This window comes from Mustela nigripes, chromosome 10, assembly GCF_022355385.1.
Source record: "Mustela nigripes isolate SB6536 chromosome 10, MUSNIG.SB6536, whole genome shotgun sequence".
In the NCBI taxonomy this organism is placed as follows: domain Eukaryota; kingdom Metazoa; phylum Chordata; class Mammalia; order Carnivora; family Mustelidae; genus Mustela; species Mustela nigripes.
In genome coordinates this window covers 36823823-36849479 of record NC_081566.1, presented here as the reverse complement: position 1 = coordinate 36849479, position 25657 = coordinate 36823823, and the positions used below count along the sequence as shown (strand labels likewise).

The window sequence follows — 25657 nt, the reverse complement described above, 5'->3', positions numbered from 1 at the left end:
TCCTAGGGGGTGCCTGGGTGGCTCAGCCAGTTGAGTGTCTAACTCCTGATCTCAGCTCAGGTCTTGATCCCAAGGTGGTGGGTTCAAGGCCCATATTGTGCTCCATGCTGGGAATGAAGCCTACTTAAAAATAAATTTAAAAAAAATAATAATAATAATACAAAAACTCCCAAAAAACCCAAAAAACTCGGAATCCTATAACATGTGTAAGGACCTCCATTTTAACTATTATCTAAGGCCACAGTGACAATTTTCTTTTCCAAACTAAACATTTTATCTTTGCTACATAGTTAGAACTTTGTATTTCTTCTTTTTAAAATATTTTATTAATTTATTTGACAGGCAGAGAGAGAGGCAGAGTTTGGGGGGGTGTGGAGAAGCAGGCTCCCCGCTGAGCAGAGAGTCCAATGTGGGGCTTGATCTCAGGACTCTGAGATCATGACCTGAGAGGAAAACAGAGGCTTACCCCAGTGAGCCACCCTGGTGCCCCAGAACTGTGTATTTCTTACAGTAGTCTCTAATTGTGCCATTTGCTTTTGTTTTTCTTTTCATTTTGTTTTGTTTTTTTGTGGTTTTTTTTTTGTTTTTGTTTTTTTTGGTGCTAAAAGGTAATTTTATTAAAGTACAAGGCCAGGATCTGTAGGCAGAAAGAGCTCTCTAATTGTGCCATTTGGTTAAGTATTCTCTCCATAATGGTAATGGTAATAGACCCATTGAGAAAAGGGCCATTTTATCATTCATTCAATAATCCAATCATCTATTCAACACTATTAATGAGCTCTTCTCTTTATGTCAAGAGTCACAACATTACTATATATATTTGAGTGGGAGACTGGGGTGGGAAAAAGAGGAAGAGAGAATATGACTAGCATGGAGCCCAACGCAGGGGTTTGATCCCACAACCCTGAGATCATGACCTGAACCAAAATTAAGAGTTGAACACTTAACCAACTAAGCCCCTCAGGTGCCACTACAGATACTTTTGATATGACTTGGACAAATACTACTTTCTCCAGTCATTTAACTTGACCCTGTTGGCTTGTGTTACTGTTCTAGGGCAACCCCTCCTCCCGTAGTTTGTTAAAATAGTTTTTATTAGATAGATTATAATTTCTTACATTTAATTTCATTCCATAATTGTACTTTTAGACAACCTATATGAAAATAAAAATCATATAATGAAACAAACTCACATTTGTAATGTTTAACTTCTGAATGATATAATCTGGACATCTTTTGTACTCGGTGATCTTTACAATGACATCTCCAAAAGCCCGTGTGCCCTCTTCCATTGATGGCCAGTATTCTGCACACTTGTTCTATATTTCAAAAAATATTAAGAATTTTGGTTTTTCATTTATATAAATTTGTTTATTGAAATTAAAAACACAAAACAAAAAATATTCATCTGAAAGTCTCACAACATTTATGTACTCTTCTTCAAGCACATATACACCTCAAACTGTGATGTTTGAAAAGTATTTCATTTCCCATTAACGTGTCCTGAAATATTTCTCCATGCTACCTAGCAGAAGGATGCTCTTCCTAGGCTTAGCTGCATATTAAAAGAGGATGGGCTCAGTTGTCAGCAGAAATGATGTGGTTGCATGCAGTTAATTTCAGGCTGCAGGGTAGGGAGGTTTTCACGCTTCCTAAAGTCCTATTACATGAATTACCACCTATCTGCCCAAGGACAGTCTTGTTTTAAGTATTCATGAGTGCTTGTGAAATCAGCACACTGAAATGCACTAAACTCATAACAATACTGCAAAGAAATGGGAATCAAATGTAAGGCCAGCAATTAAGCACAAACACTTAAACTTCATTCATATATACATATATTTAAGTATGTACATATTTTATTATTCTACATGTAAGAAACATTTAAGTCAAGTGTTACACTGATTAAAATAGAGAACTGTCTCTTTTTGTCATCAAGCAATATGTGTGTTTTGTTTTGTATTTTGAAATGCGATTCAACATGCTCTTTTCCTCACCCCCATCTTCATCCTATGTCACTTACCCTGTTTCCTTCTTCACATCGAGTGACCATGACAATGACCGTGGCTTTCTGTTCCCAGATCATCCTCCAGAAATCATCAACAGTTTCATCCCTGGGACCTAGGAGGTAAATAAATACTAACTGATAAATATCTTCTGATAAAAGAACTATAAAACATTTTTTCAAAAAGAATGTTAGACAATCAGGTAAATTACCTTGTGCAGCAATGTATTTCCTGGGTTCTTTGAAGCCCTGTTCAAAACACATACAAAGGTATATCATTTAGTGAACCCTCGATTACTCATTTACATGCAAAATTGTGAGTTAAAGGAGGTTGATTTAGAGCCACCATTTCTTGGTTGTGGATTTTTCTGAACATTTTCAAATTATAAGGGGGGATTTTATTAACTCGTGATCACCCATTAAATTGTGCCTAACATGTTAGCATTTACAAACCATATTCATGGCTTTCATGTATCTTTCCCATATACCCAAAACAATTTTAGAAATCAGATTTCATCCTCATCTGGGGTAGTGTAGCAATTTATAAAAGGAATCCAGACATTCTTATATTTTATGTTCTGCCAACTCTTACAAAACCATCTGTTACAATTTAAACCTTTGTACAAGCCGTATATTTGCTTTGGGGATTTTTACTCAATTTCTTTCAATAAATCATTCTGAGATGATCCCCACATTTCTACCTTTTAACTGGTGCTGGGATAGACCGCAGATTCCCTAGACTCCTTCTCTGCCATTGTAGATAAAAGATACAATAACTTTCATTTCATTACCTACATATCTGCTTTTTCCACTCCTATTACCAAAGTAAAGAAGGAGTACAGAGGCAGATAAGATATTGTGCTAATTTCTTCCAAATTATCCCATATTCCTTAAATTTACCTCAGCAGTCAGAGAAGCCTTCAGAGAGATAACCTTTGCCCATTCGATGAAATATGGTTACATGGGCCACAAAAATTTGGGGTTAAATCAATAACTTCTTGAAACGTCTATCTCATGACATAGTGTTAGTCATATATTAACTTATTTCACACTTATTTATTGAGGGACTACAATATGTCAAGTAACTATGCAAAAGCTGAAGACATGCTTTTTGGGAGCTCCCAGCTCTGGTGGAGAAAAATAAGTATTAATTCAATACCATAATTACCATAGATATTTGAATAGAGATTATAAGTTTTTTTTTTTTCCAGAGACCAGCTAAATTCTTATAAAATCTGTTCTCAATTTTCTTCCAAAAACAATGTGAAACACTATGTACTAAAATAAAGTTAATCAGTGATAGTTGTGAAAGCCTACAGAAGTTACTTACAGAATCAGTTAAAATAGAGGTCAAAATTATGATGCAGTACTCATAATTATCTCTAGACTATGACCTCACATTTGTAAGTGTTTGCTCATTATTATAAATAAGTCTTTTGTTGATCATATTAAAAAGGAATAAAGTAAGACATTTTATTGTGGATATCATGAGTATATGTTGATGAAAGAGGTATTTGTTGCTTGGGATCGAACTTGCAGAGACAACAGTAAGCAAGGATACAAAAATTGTCATGTATTAAACAAAGTGGATGGGAGGCAGGATATATGTATTGGTTAGAGTGCCAACTCAAGGGACAGAATGCTCGAGAAGATAAATCCCAGCTCTGCTTCTACTTGCAAAAATGGTGAAGGTGCATGTTTCATAAATGATCCAAAATTTTAAAGTTTTGCTATAATTTTACATTATCTGTGTGTAGAGGATTGAATAGCATTCTTCAAAACCTCATTTCCAGTCAGAATGTCAAAATATGATTTCATTTGCGAAGAAGATCTTTGTGGAAGATGAGGTTCTACGGACTGAAGATGGGCTCTCATGCTAATGACTGGAGTCTTTATGAGAGAAAGGGGGCATAGTGATGTGGAATCACACAAGAAAGAAAGTCATGTGATGATGGAAGCACAGATTAGGGTGATAACAGCTGCAAGCCAATGAAGGCCAAGGATTATCAGGAGCTACTAGAAGCTAGAAGAGGCAAAGGAGGGTTTCCCTCAGATCCTACGGAGGGAGCACGGCTCTGCTGATACCTGGATTTCAGACTTCTTGCCTCCAGAACTTTGAGAGAATAATTTATGTTGTTTTAGGGCACCCAGTTTGTGGTGTTTTGTTATGTCAGCCCTAGGAAACTAACACATCATGTTTATAAGTAAATAAATACGATTTGACCATTTTACCTATTCCACTGAAAGTTTATATATTCATGTAGGTCAAAACAAACTTCAATTTCAATTTTTTTCTTTAAGGAAAGTTTGTGAATTACCTCATAAACCAGCATAGAGAGTAGCATGATATACACTTTGTCAACCATTTGACTGTCAAAACAATTTTTTGTTGATTACTCTTTTGGTGGTGTGTGGAAATAAGCCCTCTTCATACACTGCTGGTGGCATGTAAATCGGTACAACCCTAGTGGAGGACCATTTGGAAATGTCTTTTAAAATTTCAAATGCATATTCTCTTTGACTTAGAAATTCTTCTTTTAGGAATTTATCCTATATATACTAAAGCCCAGGGTAAAATAATGAGTCAAGATTATTCATTGAAGCATTTGTTTGTAAAAGCAGAAGATTAGAAAAGGCATTTAATGTCCATTAATACAGGAAATGATTAACTAAATCACAATTCAGCTATAACCATGAATGACTTATAAAGTCTGAGAGAAAGGTATAGAAATACTCTATGTCCAGGGTCAGCAAGCTACAACTTGTGCCTGATTGTTTTTTTTAAGATTTTATTTATTTATTTGACAGAGAGAAAGAGAGATCGCAAGTAGGCAGAAAGGCAGACAGAGGAGAGAGAGGAGGAAGCAGGCTCCCCACTGAGACCGATATGGGGCTCAATCCCAGGACCCGGAGATCATGTGAGCTGAAGGCAGAGGCTTAACCCATTGAGCCACCCAGGTGCCCTGTGTCTGATTTTGGGGGAAAAAAAATTGAATACATTCACATTGTGTATTATCTCTGGATGTGGCCACTAAACTTCAGACCTAAGTAATTGTGACAGAAGTTTTATGTCCTGAAAACCCAAAATATTTGTCGTTAGGCCCCTTACAGAAAAAATTTGCCAATCCCTTTTCTTGTAGTGATTATATATATAAATTTTTTCTGTGTATACACACACACATATACATATATGTGTATATATATACGTACATATACACATACATACATATATATATAAATCTTACATATGTATATAAAGCATGGCACAGAACAATATGAATATTATGTTAACATTTTTAGATAAAGAAGAGGATAAAAAAGTTGGCATTCTCTTGTTTATAAAGAAACCGGCTGGATCAATAAGAAACAACGTGAAGGTTACCTGTTGGGGTAAACGGAGACATGGGGCAAAAGGTGGATTGTGTGGAAGGAGAATTTTTTCAGTCTCTCTCTATTGTTGCACCACTTAATTTTTTTAAAAAATTGTGCGGTCCATTATTTATTTAACAATTATATAATAAATAACATTTTTAAATATTATGGATACATTAACCGTATGCAGTATTTGGTTTTGGGTAAATACAATGAACACATGAGCCAGGTCAATGAAGAACATCTCTGCTGACATGAAATGTGATACAACTGAAGCATCATAGTTTGGAGTCAGGCAGACCTGGGTTTGAATCCCAAGTCAACCTTTTACTAATTGAACGAGGACAAGGACAACTACTTCCCCAGAGCCTCCCAGCCCTCACCTCTCACCTCTACATGAGCATGAATGGTACACATGGCCAGGGCCAATGTGGGGCTCTCATGAGCAGTATATACATAGACCATTTAATCTAATATCCAGCACATAGTACGTATCAGAATATTTTAAGTATTAGTATCATCTTTTTTGTAGAAAAAATTCTATAAAATACCTAGTACCAATAACAAATAATAACTATACTTGCGGTTATTAATGATTTTGTTGTTTATCTCAGCAACCTTAGGGGTTTACTTCAAACTATTTCTAATAATATTTCTAAAATTTTGCCATGGTAAAGAAGGAACTGAATGGAATGTATAGATACAAGAAAAATGAAAACGGTCAATGACAAAACAACAAAGATATAAAATCATCTGGAAGTTAGGCATTTTTACTCACATCAATATAGCTGGCATTTATATAATTTGACCCTGCGTCTCCATTTATATCAGAGAGTTCAACACGATTATAATCATCTGTTCAAAGAAAAGAAATATAAATAAATGAAATAATGAAAAATCCAATAGCCTAAATATATGGAAATCCCATTCTCAATGACTACGTACAAGGAAGGATGTCAACATAACGGTTTTTATTCTGGTTAAAGGGTTTTCGAGCATCCTTGATAGAAAACTTGCTGAACACCCGTGGAATGCTCTGAAAGACATAAAGATACTTTGAGTCCAGGAAGATTCAAGAAAAATAATTTTCCCCTTGCCACTTGTCATTTTGAGCAAAAGAAACATCCTAAAACGTATTTCCTTTATGCTGATAAGCAAGCTGTGTCACGTAATTGAAATTAACATTGTTAGAAATTATGCAAAAAAAAAAAAAAACCCCTAAAAAATGAATGTTGGGCTGGCCACTTTGAGAGTAAAACCCACAAGTGAGAGTAAATTCAGAATTAATTACCACTGTAAAATTCATTTGGAAACACAAACTTGGATATTTACCTAGACTGTAAGTACAAAACTGGCCAAATATGTTTTGTGTCACAACCTCAAAACTGATAATGATACAATGAAGAATTATTTTTGAAATGTTTACTTATTTCATGACTATAAGTATCTCTTCTGTTCTGAAATTTCTTAATAATCTCTGCTTTGACTATGCTGCAGTATTACGTGGGATAAACTACAAAGGCAAATAGTTATGTAATACATTTGAAATGGAATGATCTTGACGATTGAGTAAATTTCTCATCATATATCAAGAGGAGCACGCACCTGAAATTCAGCCAGAAAAAGTCTTCCTTCATCGGCAATCTTCCTCTTGTAAGTTTCCAGCAAAATATCGGCATGGATTGGCTCTACACTCATCAGCTGTTTTTCATCATCTTTAAACATATTAAGGATTCATGACCAGGGTTATATCTATCTTTCAAGTGTTCATACAAATTCCATTAAATTTGTAGCTTGGATTAACCCTTTGCTCCTTTCCTCCTCACACATATTCCATCTGGCAAATCTCCCTTGCCTACAAAGATTCACCTACAAACCCATGATTTCTAAATTTTGGGCTCCAGCCCTCTTCTGGGCTTTATATTAACCTTTCAGACCATCTCCCAGATTTTCCATACAGTTATCCCCCATGTATCTCAAAGTCAAAATGTTCAAAGTAAAAATCATGTTTCCTTGACTCTAGTACTTCAAATCTCAGTAAACAAGATCACCATTCACAAAGTAACTTAAGATCGAAACTTCCACATGATCCAAGATATTCCCCTCCGTCACTGGGTGCTTTTGATCGCTCTGTGAGCGGTCGGGGCAGACAGTCCTCCTCATGCACGCAACTATATCTTCCAAACTCCTCTCCTTGTCTCTAGTTTTTCCTTATGTTGACTTTTCTTTTAAACTTCCCCCAAAATTAGTCTTCTGAAATACCAACATGAGCAGGTAACTCCACTTGTTAAAAAATTGTAACACTATTATTAGTGTTCCATTGCCTAAATCTAAGGTTTGACTACTTCATTAATAAAACAGTTACTATACTTATGTGCCTATATTATAGTTATTATTTTTTCCTTTTTCCTTTTTTAAGTTATTATGAAATATTGTGCAGATAAGAGCATATGATTAATACCCTGATAGTCAGGATTCAGCTTCATTGGATATTCCCTTCACACTAAACTCTAAACAAGTTGTGCTTATCTGTTATGCCTTGAGGGTACAAAACACATTATATGCTATGCTTTTTTAATAACTTAGTAAGGAGTAAAATATATAGAGAACTACAGTTGTGCATTGCTCCTAAAAAACAACAGTTTCAGAAGAATAAGAGAATGTAAACTGTCACACATATGAAAAATATGTTTCTTCTCTTCAGGTTAATGTTCTCTACAGGTAAAGAAAGAAGATGTCTGTTAGGATTGCACATTTATCTTATTGTCTGTGGAAACAGTCTATCCAAATACTCTTAACAAATTAGCCATGTGCAGTTGTTTCTTTGGGTTGTTGGGGATCTCTGATATTCATTTATTCTGAATTTAGAGCCACCATTGAGGTTAAGTGGAGTTTGGGCAAGTTCTAATGCATGCAAACGGACAATCAGCATCAACTTTGACATAAAAGGCTTCTTTGACCCTTCCTAGTCTGCACGGACACCCTGAAATTCATTCCCCTTCTCTACTTAGGGGCTTGTAATTTTTGTACTCTTCATTCTTCCCTCTGTCTATCATAACTAACATTTAGAACATTTTACCTTATTCATGCATGTATTCAAAGACATGTTTTGAATGTCATATACTCAGATAGGTACTGGGGATAGAGCAGTGAAACGAGAAAGAAAAATCTCCCTGTCTTCATATCCCTAGCTTACATTCAAGTTAGGGGAGGAGAGTTATCAAACAAGTAAAATATATAATACAATATCAGGTAGTGATAGATTTTGCAATGGAAAATAAAGTCAAGGAACTCTGAAGAACCAATCAGTAAGCTTTTGCTTACTGATTTAGACCCTGCTCTTACAGAGGAAAACCTGTCAGAAGTTCCAATAAGACAGAGGAGTTCTTAAATTTTTGTGGTCTTGAATATGAGACAACAAATCATTTTCTTTATTGTAAACATAGCTTCAATCTTTATCTCCATCTCCTTTTACCAGATCCAAAATCACATTGAAAGAATTAAAGAAATGTAAAAGTTGAAAAAGAAGAGAAAAAATGGAGTTCCTTTTTCTCACCTAAGTCAAATTGCAATTTTTTTGTCATGCTCATAAATGAGCCTTTAGGGAAAAGCCACCATCCTATCCTGGCAGAGACTTGACCACACTTACCAATTCCTCCTCTATGAGACTTTCCATCTGGTCTTCTATCCACCACTCCCTCATTTGTTGATCTACTGTCTCCCCACAATCTTAGAAGACCCAGATGCCTGCCTTTCCCACTCAGCCTTCTATCTTTCCATAGCATCATATACATTCAATCACTATGGCAACTACCAAATGGCTTTCGTACTTTCTCGATATTTCTGTTTTCCTCTATTAAATTGTAAACCTTTTAAGAGCAGAGTCTATGGCCTATAATTGCCATGTTTTCAATGCTGGCACAATATTTGGCATATGCTGGGAAATTCATAGTACTTACTGATCTAAATAGAATATATATACATATATATATTTATTTTATTTATATTTTACATATATATATATATATAGAGAGAGAGAGAGACAAAGAGAGAGAATAAATGAATTTAAGTTTCATGATTGTATCAACAGAGGAAGTCCACATTATATTTTTTTTAAATGTTGAATTCTTATTTAAAATGAATGGATTCAAATGTGAAGGGGATATTCACCAGTAAAAAATATCTCCACTTACCCCTTTCAACAAGTATAACCTCTTCTTCCATATTGCTGTGAAAATAAGAAATGGAAATTTATATATTTTTAAAGAAGCATAGAGTTCAGTTGGGATTCAGTTTACGTTTAGTGAATGTGTTGAGGAAGGAGGGCATGTTGACAGGGAGGATAAAGGGGGAAGGAGAAGAGAGGAGGGGGAGGGAGGAAGGGAAGGGGAGAGAAGGGAGGAGGAAGGAATACGGCAGGGGAGGGCAGAAAGAATGAAGGAGAGGAGATGCTGGAGAGAGAGAGGAGTAAAGAAAAATTAAGGGAGGAAGAAACCAACTAGGAGTTGTCTGTCAAACGCAATTAAGTGACTAATTTTTTTGTTTTTCAATTCTTGTTTTTTATAAAATGTAGCTACATTTTAACAGCTACATATATTCATAACAGCTACATATATTCCCTGGCCAAGGGAATAGATATAATTCCTTAGATAGTTCTCTCTTTCCTTTTTGCCTTTATCATTTCTAGATCCCTCTGACCTACTTTGTACTAAAAGAATAAATATTTATTCATTTCATTGGCTATTATTTTTAAAAATCCATAACATCATTAGTAAATGTAGAAACAATTAGTATTTACTAAAAACCAAGAAGACCACACTAAGTTTTTGATCAAAAGTTCACTGACGAACTGAACTTCATGCTACTTCCCCTTCTTTACTTAACTGGTTCTAAAGTTGCCCCATATATGGGTGCTTTCATCATTTTTACTATTATTTTTCATTTTGAAATCAACTCTTACCTGGACCTCTTGCTGCGAAGGTCATAGATTTTATAGAGAACAACGAGGAGGGCTAGGAATGTCACAATGATCAGAAATACCAGAAATGTAATCAGTGCTCTAGAATTATCTAGAAGTAAAAAATAACACATGAAGAAAGTTTATTATGACAAATATTTAACTGGGTTTTTTTAATATCACTTTAAAGTACTTTCATTTGGGGGCATCTGGGTGGCTCGGTGGGTTAAGCCTCTGCCTTTAGCTCAGGTCATGATCTCAGGGTCCTGGGATCGAGCCCCACATTGGACTCTGCTCAGTGAGGAACCTGTATTCCCCCCCTCTCTTCCTGCCTCGCTGCCTACTTGTGATCTTTCTCTCTGTCTCTGTCAAATAAAATCTTTTTTTAGAAAAAAATACTTTCATTTTAATATGTTATCTTCTTTTGAAGTTTTCAAAAAATAAAGTTTTTAGAATGAGACCAAATAGAAAAAATTCTTGATTTTGTGTATTTTGCCTACATTACTCAAAACAAACAAAAACACCTAATATTTTAAGGGAATAATTAGAACATAAAAGAGAAACTCTCTTTTCTTCCCCCAGATACTGTTCCTTTATGCAACACAATCCTTTAGGCTTAATTCTCTTTCTTTCAGCATTCCATTTTGAAGGGATAAGAGAGATAATCTAGTTATTACAAATCTCGGAGAAAAACTCACATAGTATAACTTTTGTGCAGAAGCAGATTAGCTTCCCAAAAGGATCAGAAAGACTTCTGTTCTACAAAGATAAAACTTCTCATCTACTCACTAAGGCATAAAATCAATTAACCAAGGGACAAAAACTGTTTCATTCTACCATTAGGATTACTTATCCTGATGTAAATTCTCACCAGAGTTTAACATGAAATCATGCCCTTTCCTGGAGAAAAGGAAGACGAAAGAGAATACTAGCAGAGAACACAGGCAGTAAACTCTTTGACCTCAGTAGTAGCAACTTCTTATTAGACACATTACCAGAGGCAAGAGAAACAAAAACAAATTATTGGGACTTCGTCAAGATTAAAACCTTCTGCACAGCGAAGGAAACAATCAACAGAGCTAAAAGGCAGCCTATGGAATGGGAGAAGATATTTATAAATGACATATCTGATAAAGGGTTAGGATCCAAAAATTGATAAAGAATTTCTCAAACTCAACACCCCCCTCAAAAATAATCCCATTAAGAAATGGGCAGAAACATAAATAGACATTTTTCCAAAGAAGATATCCAGATGGCTAACAGACACATGAAAAGATGTTCAACATCACTCATCATCATGGAAATACAAGTCAAAACCACAATGAGATAACACCTCACACCTGTCAGAATGACTCTAAAATTAACAACACAGGAAACAACAGATGTTGGTGAGGAGGCAGAGAAAAAGGAACCCTCACACACTATTGGTGGGAATGCAAACTGGCGCAGCCACTCTGGAAAACAGTATGGATATTCCCCAAGAAGCTAAAAATAGAACTGCCCTACCACCCAGCCATTGCACTACAAGGTATTTATCTAAAGGATATAAAAATACAGATTTGAAGGGGCACATGCACCCTGATGTTTATAGCAGCATTATCACAATACCTAAACTCTGGAAAGAGTCCATGTGTCATCAACTCATGAATGGATAAAGAAGATGTGAAAAAAATATATATATATATTCATATATAAATTTGTTTATTACATATATGATGGAATATTACTCAGCCATCAAAAAGAATGAAATCTTGCCATTTGTAATGATGAGGATGGAGCTAGAGGGCTAAATGAAATAAGTCAGAGAAAGACAAATACCATATGATTTCAGTCATGTGTGGAATTTAAGAAACAAAACAGCTGAACATAGGGAAAGAGAAGGAAAAATAAAATAAGGTAGAAACAGAGATAGAGGCAAACCATAAGAGACTCTTAACAGTAGGAAACAAACTGAGGGTTGCTGGAGGGGAGGTGAGTGGTGGGACAGACTAAATGGGTGATGGGCATTAAGGAGGGCACTTGAGATGAGCACTGAGTGTTATATGTATGTGATGAGTGACTAAATTCTACTCCTAAAACCAGTACTACATACACTATATGTTAACTGACTTGAATTTAAATAAAACTTGGACAAATTTTTTAAAAAAAGAAATAAAAAATAGATGTTATATAAGTAAGTAATAAAGTAAAATTCTATTTTAATAAACAGAAAAAATAATAATACAAAGAATCCTCAGTCAACAGCTCCTCTAAGGATCATAGCACTTCTCTAATCAACTTCTCCTGTTGTCTCACTATAGCTTTGATCAGACTGCTGATAAGAACCACACTCTCAAGGAAACTCTCAACAAGAGAGGGGGATTCTAAAATAATAAACTGATTTACAGTTTCCAAAATGTGACTAACAGGAGTGCCAAAAGGACTACAGGAAAAAAAAAAAAATAGAGCAAAAAAAATTTCTCAGAGATATAAGTCTCCAGGACAAAAAAGCCAATAGTATCAGGAAAAGAAATGAAAAAAAGACCAAGAATAAAGAGGAAACCCTAAAAGTTCCCAAGAGAACAAAAATATGAGAATATAGAAAAAGACTGAGAAATGGGAAGGCATTAGTAAGTAATGCTGGCAGCGACTGAGTGGCGGGATTGAGCACCCCCACTGCCCCGCTGCCTGCCTCTCTGACTACTTGTGATCTCTCTCTCTCTGTCTGTCAAAGAAATAAATAAAATTTTTAAAAAAGAAGAACAAAAAGAAAGTAATGCTGGATGCAGGAGAACAAAACAGAAATCCTTTTTTAATTCTTGATTTTTTAACTTAGAGTTCTATGCCAGGTCAAAATATTGATCAAGTGCCAGGGTAGAATCAAGCATTTCATTTTTATATGTGCAAGCTTAAAATATTTTCTCCTTACACTAGAGAATATATACAAGTAAATTTTTAAAAAAGTTAGATTCAGATGTAGCAAATCTGAAAGAGGAAACTAATGAAAGAAAATTTTACCTCAGCGGCTTAACTGTACACCTAGGGAGTCCAAATCAGAACAAGAAGAAAGGGGCCCCAGGAGTTCAATTGGAAATGTTGTCAAAATATAAATGAGGAAATCTTATGCCGCAGAAGCTCAGCAATACTTTTCTAGTATTTCTGGTTGGCAAGTGCCAGCCCCAGACCTCTCCTGGAGAAGATGTCACTATTAAAACGTCATTATAACTATACCTTGGCTAATTGAATTTAAATTTTTAAAATAGTGTCTTACTGCTTATCTCTAATGACAATGCCATTGGGAACAAAAAGTCAATAAAACTTTTTCTGCGTTACGGATAAAGGACCTTGGGTTAACTCTCTAGCCCCACTGACAGGAAAATCTGAGAGAAGTGAAATATTACCTGTGTTAAAAGGCAACATTGCCAATGGTGAAAATGATCCCTGATTGCTAATCTGGATTGGGAAGTTTTTGTACCAACTACACGGTCCTGGGGGAAACCCTAGCTTTAGGTTTTCCTGAATGGAGTAACCCAGGGCACATCTCATTTCTGGCCCTGGCCCTGTTGTCACGTCTGGAAGCTATGCCCCTGAAACTATTCTAAGAGATACTGATTCCTTTCTTAACGTGGGGGTTCTAAGCCAGGGCAACTCCCACCCCCATACACGTGGTCTGATTCTCTTCCCCCGCCTCTGAGGGGTGGCAGGGAGGGTCACAGAATGGTTCTCGGACCACCATGCTCACTGCTATCGCCATTGAGGCTGATAGCCTCCCTCATTGGCACCCTGTGTTCCCCGTTCTGTGTCTTTCTGAGTGAAGCGGTCTCACAGCCGGCCTATTAAGATATGAGTGTGAAATGTCCCCAGTTGAGTCTTTGAACCCCAAGAGTAGGTGCTGCAGCTATAAGCTATCTGCACGCTCGGGGGAAAAAAAAAATCAATGAAGCTGTTTTTATTGTAAAGAATTACAAAAGAAAAGTACTTAAATGGTAATAAAATCTAAAATCAAAGCTACTTTGCTGAATTTGGTGGGCATTTCACATTGGGAATATATAGTTTGAGCCTCTGAACAGAAAGAATGAAAACTGTACATGGGCCTTAGGAAAGCAGCTTGGAACAGGAGCTTTTATCTCTTTCCTCTTTTTCAAAGACTTCGGAAAAGAAGGTGTTGGTCATCGTGCAGATGCATATGTGTAAGAGAGAGAGGCTGAGATGCTGCAATGATAGCATCGGAAACAGCCTATGGTTGGTAACACAACACATAGAGATTTAAATAATTTAACTTAATTTACAAGCCAAAACAATGAACCAAGTCTTCTTCCTTCATAGGATCAGGTCAATGGGCAATGTTTATATTAGCTCTAGATAGAGTAGCAATATTCTTGACATAATAGGGAGAGAACTATAAGGAAAACCGAAAACAGAAATGGTGAAAATTCGTCCTCTCCATGAGCAAAAAAGAGAGTGGGGAGTGGTGAAAGGTACCTGTTATTTTCATTATCATGATGACATTTAAATTTAAGTGATTTTTTAAAAGATTTTATTTATTTATTTGGCAGACAGAGACACAAGTAGGCAGAGAGGAAGGCAGAGAGAGAAGAGGAAGCAGGCTCCCTGCTGAGCAGAGAGCCTGATGCGGGGCTCGATCCCAGGACCCTGAGATCCTGACCTGAGCTGAAGGCAGAGGCTTTAACTCACAGAGCCACGCAGGTGCCCCTAGGTGATTTTTTTTTTCCATCTGCAACTTTATTTTGATTTAAATATGTAAAATATTAATGATAAAAAAATCAAATAGGCATATTGTTATTAAGCATTATCTTGGCTTTAGTTATGTAAATCAGGACAGATTTTTTTCTAATGCCTACTTCTACCAAGCTTACCTTGGACTGACAGAAGAAGATAAAATAAGTAACAATCTCCAAAACAGTACACAAAACAAACATGAAAACCTAATCATAATTTAAGTCTATATAGATAAATCCTCTTGTGAATTATTTTATGAAATCAACAATCCTTGAATCCTTGAATCTCCTAATGGAATTTAAAATATTGTATTTTACAGGGAACAAACTGATGGTTGTCTATGAGAAGAGGGGTGACGGGATGAGTAAAACCAGTGAGGGGAGTGGGAGGCACAGGCTTTCAGTTATGAAATGAATTAATCACTGGAACAAAAGGCACAGCATAAGGAATAGAGCCAGTGATATTGTAATAGTGTTGCATGATGATAGATGGTAGACACATTTGAGGTGAACATAACATAAAATATAGTTGTTAAATCACTATGTTGTACACCTGAAAATAATGTAACATTGTATGTCAACTATACTCAAAAATTAAAAATAAAGTAAAATATTGTATTTTATTTACCTATACATCTTTTTACAGGCAACTTAAAATATTGTTTATGGAAAATGTAAACATTTAAAAATTAAATATTAGTATGAATGAATAAAACTTTGTAAGTGTTAATATATGTTTCGATGTAAATAAAATATAATAAACAGCCACATAATGACTTACAAGATGTTGATCGAGAAACTCTTTCTACAGGTCCCTCAAAGTGCCCATTGTTATAGTAGACCTGAATTTCAGTAGTAAAAGAGAAAAAATTTTCTAATGTAAATTTATTTATCATTATTGAAACACATATATTACTTCTCATACAATGCTATTTATTTTAATTTAAATATACAGGTTAACTTTCAAGTTGAAACCAAGATTATGGCAACATTTTGTTATCAAATATTATTTTTTTTAAGATTTTGTTTATTTATTTGACAGACAGATTACATGTAGGCAGAGAGGCAGGCAGAGAAAGAGGAGGAAACAGGCTCCCTGCTGAGCAGAGAGCCTGATGCGGGGCTTGATCCCAGGACCCTGAGATCATGACCTGAGCCGAAGACAGAGGTTTAACCCACTGAGCCACCCAGGCGCCCCATCAAATATTTTTTAAAGACATTATTTAACAGTGAAAAAGATAAAAGAAATCTCAACCTATTTAGCTATAATCATCATAATAATAATGGTTATAATCAACAAGAATAAGTGAAACTGAATGAATAAGATCCAACACAACAAAATACTCAAATCTTAAAGCTAAAATTCCCTACCTAATATCTTTACATTTTCTTTAAAAGGGAAATTCTATCATATACTGTTTATAAGGGTTATAAATAAAATGCACACACAATTTATAAAAATAAGTAGAAATAAGTATCACAATATTTATAATAAAGTGATATTTAATTCACAAGGATTAAAATGATAAAGATTGGCACCCTCAAGTGACACAGATTAAAATCTACAGTGTTGACCTAACTAGCATAACTATCTGTGTCTCGTAATACTGAACACAAATAAAACCAACACAATTTAGTGATACAAGGAAAGCTGAAAGGAGCAAGAAAGCAATAAGAGGCTTTGGCAAAAACAAATTTAAATAAAAATAAATCTGAATAGTATCATTAAAAGGTAAACATGACAAATTCGGAAAATATATATCTAAGTTTTTACCCTTTGGTAAGATTTGACAAATATAGTACTCACAGAATATTTAAAAACATTCATGATACATTGAGCTATAGAAAATACTTTATAAATTCCAAAAAGTCGGAATTGTAAAAGTTGATTATCTTTTAAAATCTAACAATTAATAATCATAAAAATCCAAGCACCAAAAATGTAAAAACACTCTCCTTAAAAACAGATAAATGAAAAATTCTTCCTAATTGCAGTTATAAATTCCTTGGAAATTATCAATAATAAAAACATTCTACTCTAAAAATCCACTCGTTAAATTTTGTCAGTCATTCAAAAATTAGTAATAAACATCACAGACATGGTTTACAGCCAAAATTTTACCAAAGGACAGTTCATATTTTCTTTTGTTTTGTTTTTAGAAAATAAAAAAAGAAAGAAATGGAGAAAAAAACACTTTCAATCATAAATTACCAGAACATAAAAATAAATCTACAAAAAAGAAAAGTAATAAATTAAGAATGATAAAAACAACTTTATTATTCTATTAACCAGAGATCACAGTGATGATAAAAACCAAAATGACTGGTACCTTGTGATGGCATAAATGTTGTAGTAGAAACAGAAAGAAACATGAAAATGAATTATGGTACATGCAATGAAGAAAGCAGGAGACCATCTTTTGGAGGGTAGGGAAAAGTGGATAACTAGATAATAATATACTAATTTGAATTTGAAGATTGTATTTTAATATGATGTTTATATATATTTTTCCAGAGTAACTTATATTGACAAATGGGAAAAGAAAATTCTAGAAAGAGAGAAGAGCATCACGTAAAGTACCTGTACAGATGTGGTTGAGAAACTGAAAAGAAATGTAGCTTAATGGGTGCTAGAAAAGTAATGGGAGATGACATATAATGGACGTGAAATGCAATAACAAAATATTTCTTTTACATTAACTATTCCTTGAAAAAATAAATACCACCCTCACAAAGTGTAAAATATGTGTAAAGAACAATAATATTGGAAGAAAATGTAAATGGTTCAGAAGGAATTCCTGTGTTAAAAGGATTAAAACAAATTATTCAGAGAACAAATCATCCCTATATTAAAGTTATAAAATGTACAAAAACAGGAAAATGTCTCCAATATGCTTTATCAGGTTAGCATAAGCTTTGTACCAAAATATATTAAGAATGGAGCATGCCCACACCTATACCAAATGGCTATGCCCACTACTTCTACCCACTTATTGAATGGTCTCATTTATGAATATCCATTCATAAAGACTTAAAAAATTAAGCCATTGAATTCAATAATACTTTAAGGAAATAATACATAACAACAGAGCAAGCTTTTTTTCTTAGAATATGACATGGTTTAGCATTACAAAACCTATTACTATAATTCACCATATAAACAAATAACATCATGTCATCACAACCATGGCATCATCTAATATAGTACAATAAAAACATGTGATAAAGTTTAACCTATATCTCTGATGAAACAGAGAAACAACAAGAAAGTTTATATATTTATATATATTATTACATATACATAAACATTTCTTTAAGTGATTAAAGATATGAAGCCAGTTGCCAACATTATATTGAACAGTCAACTTTAGACTGTTTAAATGTCCATCAAATCAGAAATAAAACTGATAAATTTGACTGAATAAAAAGAAAAGGAAAAATTGTATATGACTCAGTGTTCTAAATAAAATTAAAAAGCAAACTGCAAATCAGAAACAAAATGTGCAACTTATATGACAAAGACTTTCATATCATCAATATCCAACTTCCCCAAATAAAATTGGGCAAAGGAGGTAAAAAGTATGGTACCACAAGACCAATAACAGCAACAACAAAAACCATGTTTATCTTCATCAGTAAATGAAGAAACTCCATTCAAACAAAAAGAGATGTTAATAGCATATTTCACCTACTACACATCAAAGAAAAAGAAGGGCATGCCCAGTATTGTGAGACTTAACAGCAGTCACTTCATATACTGTTATGGGAAGTGTAATTTGGTAACTTAGAGGAAAAAAAATTATCACAAAAATTCTTAAAATACATGTAAATTATTTTTAAACCAATACATTTATTTCCGGGAATTTATTTAAACTGAAGTGATTAAAGACAGATTCAAAGATTTTTCTGTTTACCAGTAAGTGTGTTTATTGATTATTGTCTACAACGGAGATGAAAACAAGCACAGTTAATAGAATGTGATGAAGCCCTAGGATAGAATCTTACACAGCAATTAAAAATTGCATAGTAGCAGAATATTTAACATGGAAAACTGTCCATGATACAGTGATATGTGAAAAACTGCTGTTCAAAATATTGATAATATATGTGCTGAATGTATATAAATATGCATTACACGTTATGGAAGTTGTGAGGTAATGGAAAATATATACTGGTCTTTGCCCTTGGTTCATGGCATAGAATTCCTGAAATCCTTATAATTTCCCTGGTGATATGAGTGTCTTTCATTCTAATGAGGTGATTAGTCACTGGAAAGATAAAGCCATGAGTAGAAGTTTGGAATTTTCAGTCCCGCCTCTCATTCTTTTGAGAAGGTAGAAGGGCTGAAAATGAAGTTAATGATTGATCACATCTTCATGATGAAGGCTCCTTAAAATCTCCAAAGAACAAGATTTCGGGAGCTATCAGGTTGGTGAACACATCTACATCAGGAGAATGGTGCATCCCAACTTCATGGAGACAGAAGGTGCTGTACGTGGGGCCTTCTCAGACATCGCCCTTTCTCTTCATCTGACTGCATCTATATCCTTTATCACATCCTTTAATAAATTGGTATAAATAAATAAATAAATAAATAAATAAATATGAATAAGTGTTTCCCTGAATTCTGTGGGCCACGCGAACAGACCTGAGGAGAGGGTCATGGAAATGCCCAATTTACCACATTGAACAAAAGTTGAGGGTAACCTATGGATCAGCTACTTGCAGTTGGCATCTGAAGAGGAATAGGAACAGTCTTGTGGGACCAATCCCTTCACCAGTGGAATCTGCCACTGTCTCCAGATAGGTAGTGTCAGATTTGAATTAAATTGTAGGACACCCAGCTGGTGCCACAAAGACCTGTTGATGTAGAGAAAAGGCTCCACACATTTTGTGACTAGAAGTGTCAGTTTAGTGTTGCATGTGAAGAGAGACATGTGAACAGGAGACTCACAGAGAAGAACACACAAGAGAAGACTGAACTGAGGTTTTCTCCTACAACCAGGAGAAAGACTGAGTTTTTTCATTTTAGGAGTACATTCACGAAGTATGATCAGTGCACAGTAAGCTTATAGATGAGTTTTTTTAATTCTCTATGTTCACCTGTATTTCTTAATATTTATTTCTACTCTTTTCCAACCTCAGTGTACCTGTAAAATATTTTGTAATTAAAAAAGTCATGTTAATAAAGATAGATTCAAGGTAAATGAAAGATTTGACAAATTAATAATCCACTGCATGAAAAATGTTGTGCTTCTTGACAGAGGAGCAATAATTTTGCTTTAAGTAAATCATATTGAAGGTCAAAAATATTCCCCCCAAAATATTTGTTTGAAACCACTGTTTTTAGAACTGGGAATTCAAAGTTTGAAGTCAAATATTTAAGACTTCAAAGTTTGATTTCATTAGACACAGTTTCCAAGCTCACATGAACACTGGTCTTAGTATGATTTACGTATGACATGACAATCATTATAATGTATATCAGTACTATAGTGATTATAGAAATTAAAATCTTACCTCAAATTCATATGTTGTTGAATATTGAAGATCTTCTACAGAGAAATTACAAGATTTTGATTTATTTTCTTTAACATCACCACCTCCAGGTTTGACTTTCAGAAAATAGTAGCCATTGCTGGGGCCATTATATCTGGTAGGAGGCTTACAAGTCACAATTATACTATTATCTGTTTTCAGTAAAGCTTGTAGGTTGTTGACTGGGTCTGGAGCTATCAAAATGAAGAAAGATTTGTTACTTGAATCACTTTGTAAATGCATATTAAAATCACTTGGCAATGTATATGTACAATATAAATTATTGTAAGTGTGAATTTGGTGGTTATAGATGAGAAAGTTATAATAGTACATCCATCAAAATGTTGTGCCAAAACACCTAAAAATAAATCACCTAGTCATTCAGTGAATATTAGCATCTGTGTTGTACTTGAAATCATGAGAGCTTATGCTCTCCCCTATGGGGAGTATGTAGAATTATAGAATAGAAGGAAACAGAGGAAGGTGAAGGGGAGGGGAAGAAAGGGGAAAGGAGAAAAGAAAGGATGCTATGGGGACCCTGAAGGTTTACGTACAGTCCAGCACCTGCATTGTTTTAAGATTTTTATTTGTCAGTAATCTCCGCACCCAACATGGGGCTCAAACTCACAATCCCAAAATCAAGAGTTGCACTGTACCAACTGAACCAGCCAGATGTCCCAGCTTCTCCATCCTTGAGAAGCTTATGTTATCCTAGTAACCACCTCCCTGGCTGCATTCTTCGGGAGCAGCGACAAATTATCTTCATCTTTTGTGACTTCACAGAGATTTAGAAAAATAATAAGACCATAAAGTTCAAGGATCTGGACTTTTAAAACCAGAAACTGAATGACCTTAAATTTCACTAAGAGCATTCTGCGCCCAGCCCTAAATGACAAAATTTTTCTTCATAAGCCTGGTGCCAGTGAGGATCTCTGGAGCTACAAATACTACCTTACACAGGGCTATTTCTTCCTTCCTGACTTAGTGGAGTTAACATTCACCTCAGAGATAGATCTAGCTTTAGATCTTGGAAACTATGGAAACATCATACAGGTGGCAAGAGGCAAATGCCTTTGAAAGGAAACCTCAGATGGAAAATGTGCCAAAAAATAAAAGAGTAGGTGGTTCAGTGTAACAAAGAGAAGAAAATGCCAATAAAATATTATGTTTTATAGGACGTTTTGTGAGGTAAGCAGAGGTCAGCAAGTGAACACTTTGCTTTCAAAGTGAGACATTATTAGGTGTCTGACTACAATTGATATCTCTAGATGATAAAAAAAACAACAGATAATGCATTTCTATCTAAGTTGATTAGGTACCTAAATTGCCTGAAACCTTAAAAATTGTACCTGTTAACATGCCCTCTGCTTCATTCTTACAATTCTATAATGATATATGAGATATACAGAAAACCCAGCATAACAGTTATGAAATTACTGTATTTTAAATTATTATAAACCCTAGATGTTAACACATGTGCCATCTCAATGTGTTTCCTAAATGAAGCATAAAGACAGATGGATTGTATCCTCAATAGTTTACACTTTGCACCTTGCCATTCACAGAAAGAAGCATCAAAGCTTAGATCTTACCTGTTTCTGCTGTACGACATACAGTCTCCACAGGAATTCCATTACGTTGTACTTTTCCAGTGGCATAGGCATTTAATGATATCTTGTAGTATTCATAAGGTACCAAATCTGACAATCTATATTGGGTCTTCGTCTTATCCAGATTTATGCATTCTTTATTTTTATCACGGGGAAAAACGTAAACATTTATTAAGTCATTAAAAGTCAGGATTGCCACATATTTAATTTGAACACTACATTAAATCATTTTTTAAAACATTTTATGTATTTAATTTGACAGAGAGAGAGAGACAGTGAGAGAGGGAACACAAGCAGGGGGAGTGAAGAGGGAGAAGCAGGCTTCCCGCCAAGCAGGGAGCCTGATGCAGGGCTCTGAGCTGAAGTCAGAAGCTTAACGACTAAGCCACCCAGGTGCCCCTCTACATTAAATCATTTTGAACCAACTCCAAACTGAGAGATGGAGAAAGATATACATCCTTGGTATTCAGAAGTACTGTATATACAATTATCAACAAATGTATTGAACAAATTCATTTATTATAAATAAACTCAAATATTCAAAAATATAATTTCATATAATTGATTTGGAACATAAAATATTTAACAAGTTCAAGTATATTTGTGAAGGTGGACTCTTTCCTTTCTGAGAAAACACAGCCCACAATGACTTTTATAAAAGTCTTGAGTTGTATTGTTTTAGAAAGAGTACTTTTTAGGGAGTCTTTTCTAATGTGCAACCTTTGAACTTTGAACACTGATATTAGTTACTGTTATGGATTTGAGGCACAGAATCCACTTAAGGACTAATAACTATGTTGGCATAAGGGATAAAAAAAAGCATTACAAATGAAACAGGATCTTGTTTAAATATGTTTTGACATTCAGGCAGAAGAGTTAGCATTTGTTGAATTGAAAATTCACTAGCCACCATTTTTGAGTAGCTAAAGGTATCAATCAAAACTTATTAAAAGATAACCAGGATGTAATTAAAGGAAGATTAAAGTTGGAAGCATGATGCTGGCCAGCAATTATAGTGATAATAGTAATAATAATAAGGTTGATGATAAAAGATAATGACTAGGTCATTCTATGTGCCAAACACGATTTTACTTGGTATACATGAATGAATTAGCCATCACCACAATTCTATAGGCTGGCTCTCTTAGTTTCATCCAATTTTACAGATGAGAAAACTGAGCCATAGAAATGTGAAGCAATCAGTCTATGATCTCACAGGAAAGGAGGAACAGAGCCAGGATGAGACCCAAGCATTGAGGTTCTAGGGTCTATGCTCTTGCTTTCCCCACTGTGCATATTGTCTGCTGTGGAAGAAGGGACAAGGTTTGCAGTGGGGCCAAGTTGATTTTGAACCTGGATACTTCACTTCTCTGGTCCAGCTTGACATGCCTATGGATTTGCAGAAACAGTATAAGATCTAACCTGTTTATTTCTTGTCTCAGATACTTATCAATAGTATTGAGATTGTAGTAATATCGTGACCTTACCATGGAATGCTAAATAAAAAGTAAGATAAAATGACTCTTCTAAATTGATTAAATGTCTATTTTCTCAGAAATCCCCAAAGCTGGAGTTAATTGATTTATACCTGACAGCTCAGTTCTATTCTAACCCAAGGGAGAGTTCCATTTGAGGTCAGGAAAGGTGTTAGCTCAAGAGAGGGGCAGGTATAACTCTCCCTGACCCCTCACTCAAAACTTCTACTCACTCCTTATATAGATTGTTAGAACAATACCAGATAAAATCTAAACATCAAGATGCTATTTTCAAGGTCACTCTGGCTTCCATTTAGTGACCTAATTTTGTATGTTTGCATATGTAACCTGACAACCATTCTGCTTCAAAATGATTGATTTATGTACCTCTGTAAAGATTTTATCTTAGCAAATTTGATAGAAGTCAAATTGATGATTTAATTTATAAGAATGTGTTGTTCAAAAGATACTGCTGTTTGGGATTAAAGTTTTCAGTGCTTAGAAGGGTGGTTGGGAATGTTCATTTCTGATTGCAAAGGGTTTCAAGCTTTGGTTGAAATGTCGAAATACTTTATGTGAATATCTCTGCCTCTTCCACATATTTGAACAATTTTTCTCAGGACTTTGACAGCAGAAGTATAATATGAAACACATTAAGGACTTATTTGACATAGTGCTTGAAATTTGTCTTTTCTTAGAGCAACAGAAACATGAAATTTTAAGGCATGCATGTTGACTGGAAAGGGTTAGAAAGACACTGGCTTTCTCACTTGTCACTTCTTTGTTTAAGAAGAAAAAAAAATCCTTGGGAAATCCACAGCTTCTAAGACTACTCTGAAGTATCTTCTTGAACACTATGCCAAAGAGTATAAATCTATTGATCCCCACAGAATTTTGTGCTGGAAGGGGGAAAAAATATCTTTCTTCTTAAAAAAAAAAGGAATACACAAAATTTCCAGCAGCATTGTTGTGGTCTTGAAGGTTACACACTGGTTTCAGTAACTTCTGAAAATAGTACTTGGGGTGCCTGGTTCTCGGGTCCTGAGATTGGACCCTGTGTTGGGCTCTGCATTGAGCATGGAATCTGCTTCGGATTCACCCTCTCCCTCTCTCTTTGCCCCTCCACCCGCCCACCCTTCACACACACACACACACACACACACACACACAGAGTACTTTGGATATAACAAAGCATAGATGGCTTTTTCCCATTAGTGGGGGAACGTCTTGTCACTTGTTATCCTTAAGTTAATATAAAATACACAGTTTCTCAAAGTAGCTCATGCTAAAAATATGAACAACACAGTAGCCAAAAGACCACAGTTCAAGCTGTTGAATTTGAACATTTATCAGAAGTTCTGTGATCCTGAGTTGCATCACATGAACAATGGCTACATTTATTTTTTCAGAGTTATTATTGAAATGCTTAACAAAATCTTAAAATATTATGAAAACACCCAACGAAGAGGAAACTAAGTCAATGTAGGAAACTATATTTTCGTTCTCCTTCAATATGTAGCTTTCAGAGACACTGAAATGATTGGATTATGAAATAATGAAATCAAATGTAATGCCCAACTAAAAAGCAATATAATCTGCAATAGTACTTCATAGACTTTACTCCTGTGGATTTTTAATAGTGATATTACTTGAAATAATGAAAGTAGTTAAAATACTCATTTTAACAATGTTAAAATCCTATCAACTCCCTGAAAAAATTGAAGAGGATCTCATGGCATATGTTTGAGATGAATAGAATAGCAGAACACCTTTCTTCTTATGACAGTTGATTTGGAGGGAAATGGAGGAAAATATGAAAGGTGAAATAGAAGGACACACATAGCCTGATTTTGGCCAGCTCTCCCTTCTTTTCCCCCCAATCCTGTTCAAATGTTACATTTAGATAGCCATATATTTGGTGGCACTAAATATAAAGGAGATGTACTAGTTGCAAAGAAAATAAAACTAAAATAAAACAAAAC

The 25657-nt window shown here is 34.8% G+C and overlaps 1 protein-coding gene across 5 annotated transcripts in view; it reads right to left on the bottom strand.

Moving 5' to 3' along the window:
- PTPRC (protein tyrosine phosphatase receptor type C) overlaps positions 1-25657 on the bottom strand; it is a 124809-nt gene that overhangs the window by 17441 nt on the left and 81711 nt on the right. For all 5 annotated transcript variants that reach the window (XM_059413045.1, XM_059413046.1, XM_059413048.1 and 2 more), the window contains 11 exons: positions 22183-22335; positions 20573-20784; positions 15834-15894; positions 10338-10446; positions 9571-9605; positions 6983-7092; positions 6323-6413; positions 6156-6232; positions 2218-2254; positions 2024-2121; positions 1194-1319 (listed from right to left, as the gene is read on the bottom strand). In XM_059413045.1, the coding sequence (XP_059269028.1) occupies positions 1194-1319; positions 2024-2121; positions 2218-2254; positions 6156-6232; positions 6323-6413; positions 6983-7092; positions 9571-9605; positions 10338-10446; positions 15834-15894; positions 20573-20784; positions 22183-22335 (1109 nt within the window). The remainder of the gene's footprint in view (positions 1-1193; positions 1320-2023; positions 2122-2217; positions 2255-6155; positions 6233-6322; positions 6414-6982; positions 7093-9570; positions 9606-10337; positions 10447-15833; positions 15895-20572; positions 20785-22182; positions 22336-25657) is intronic.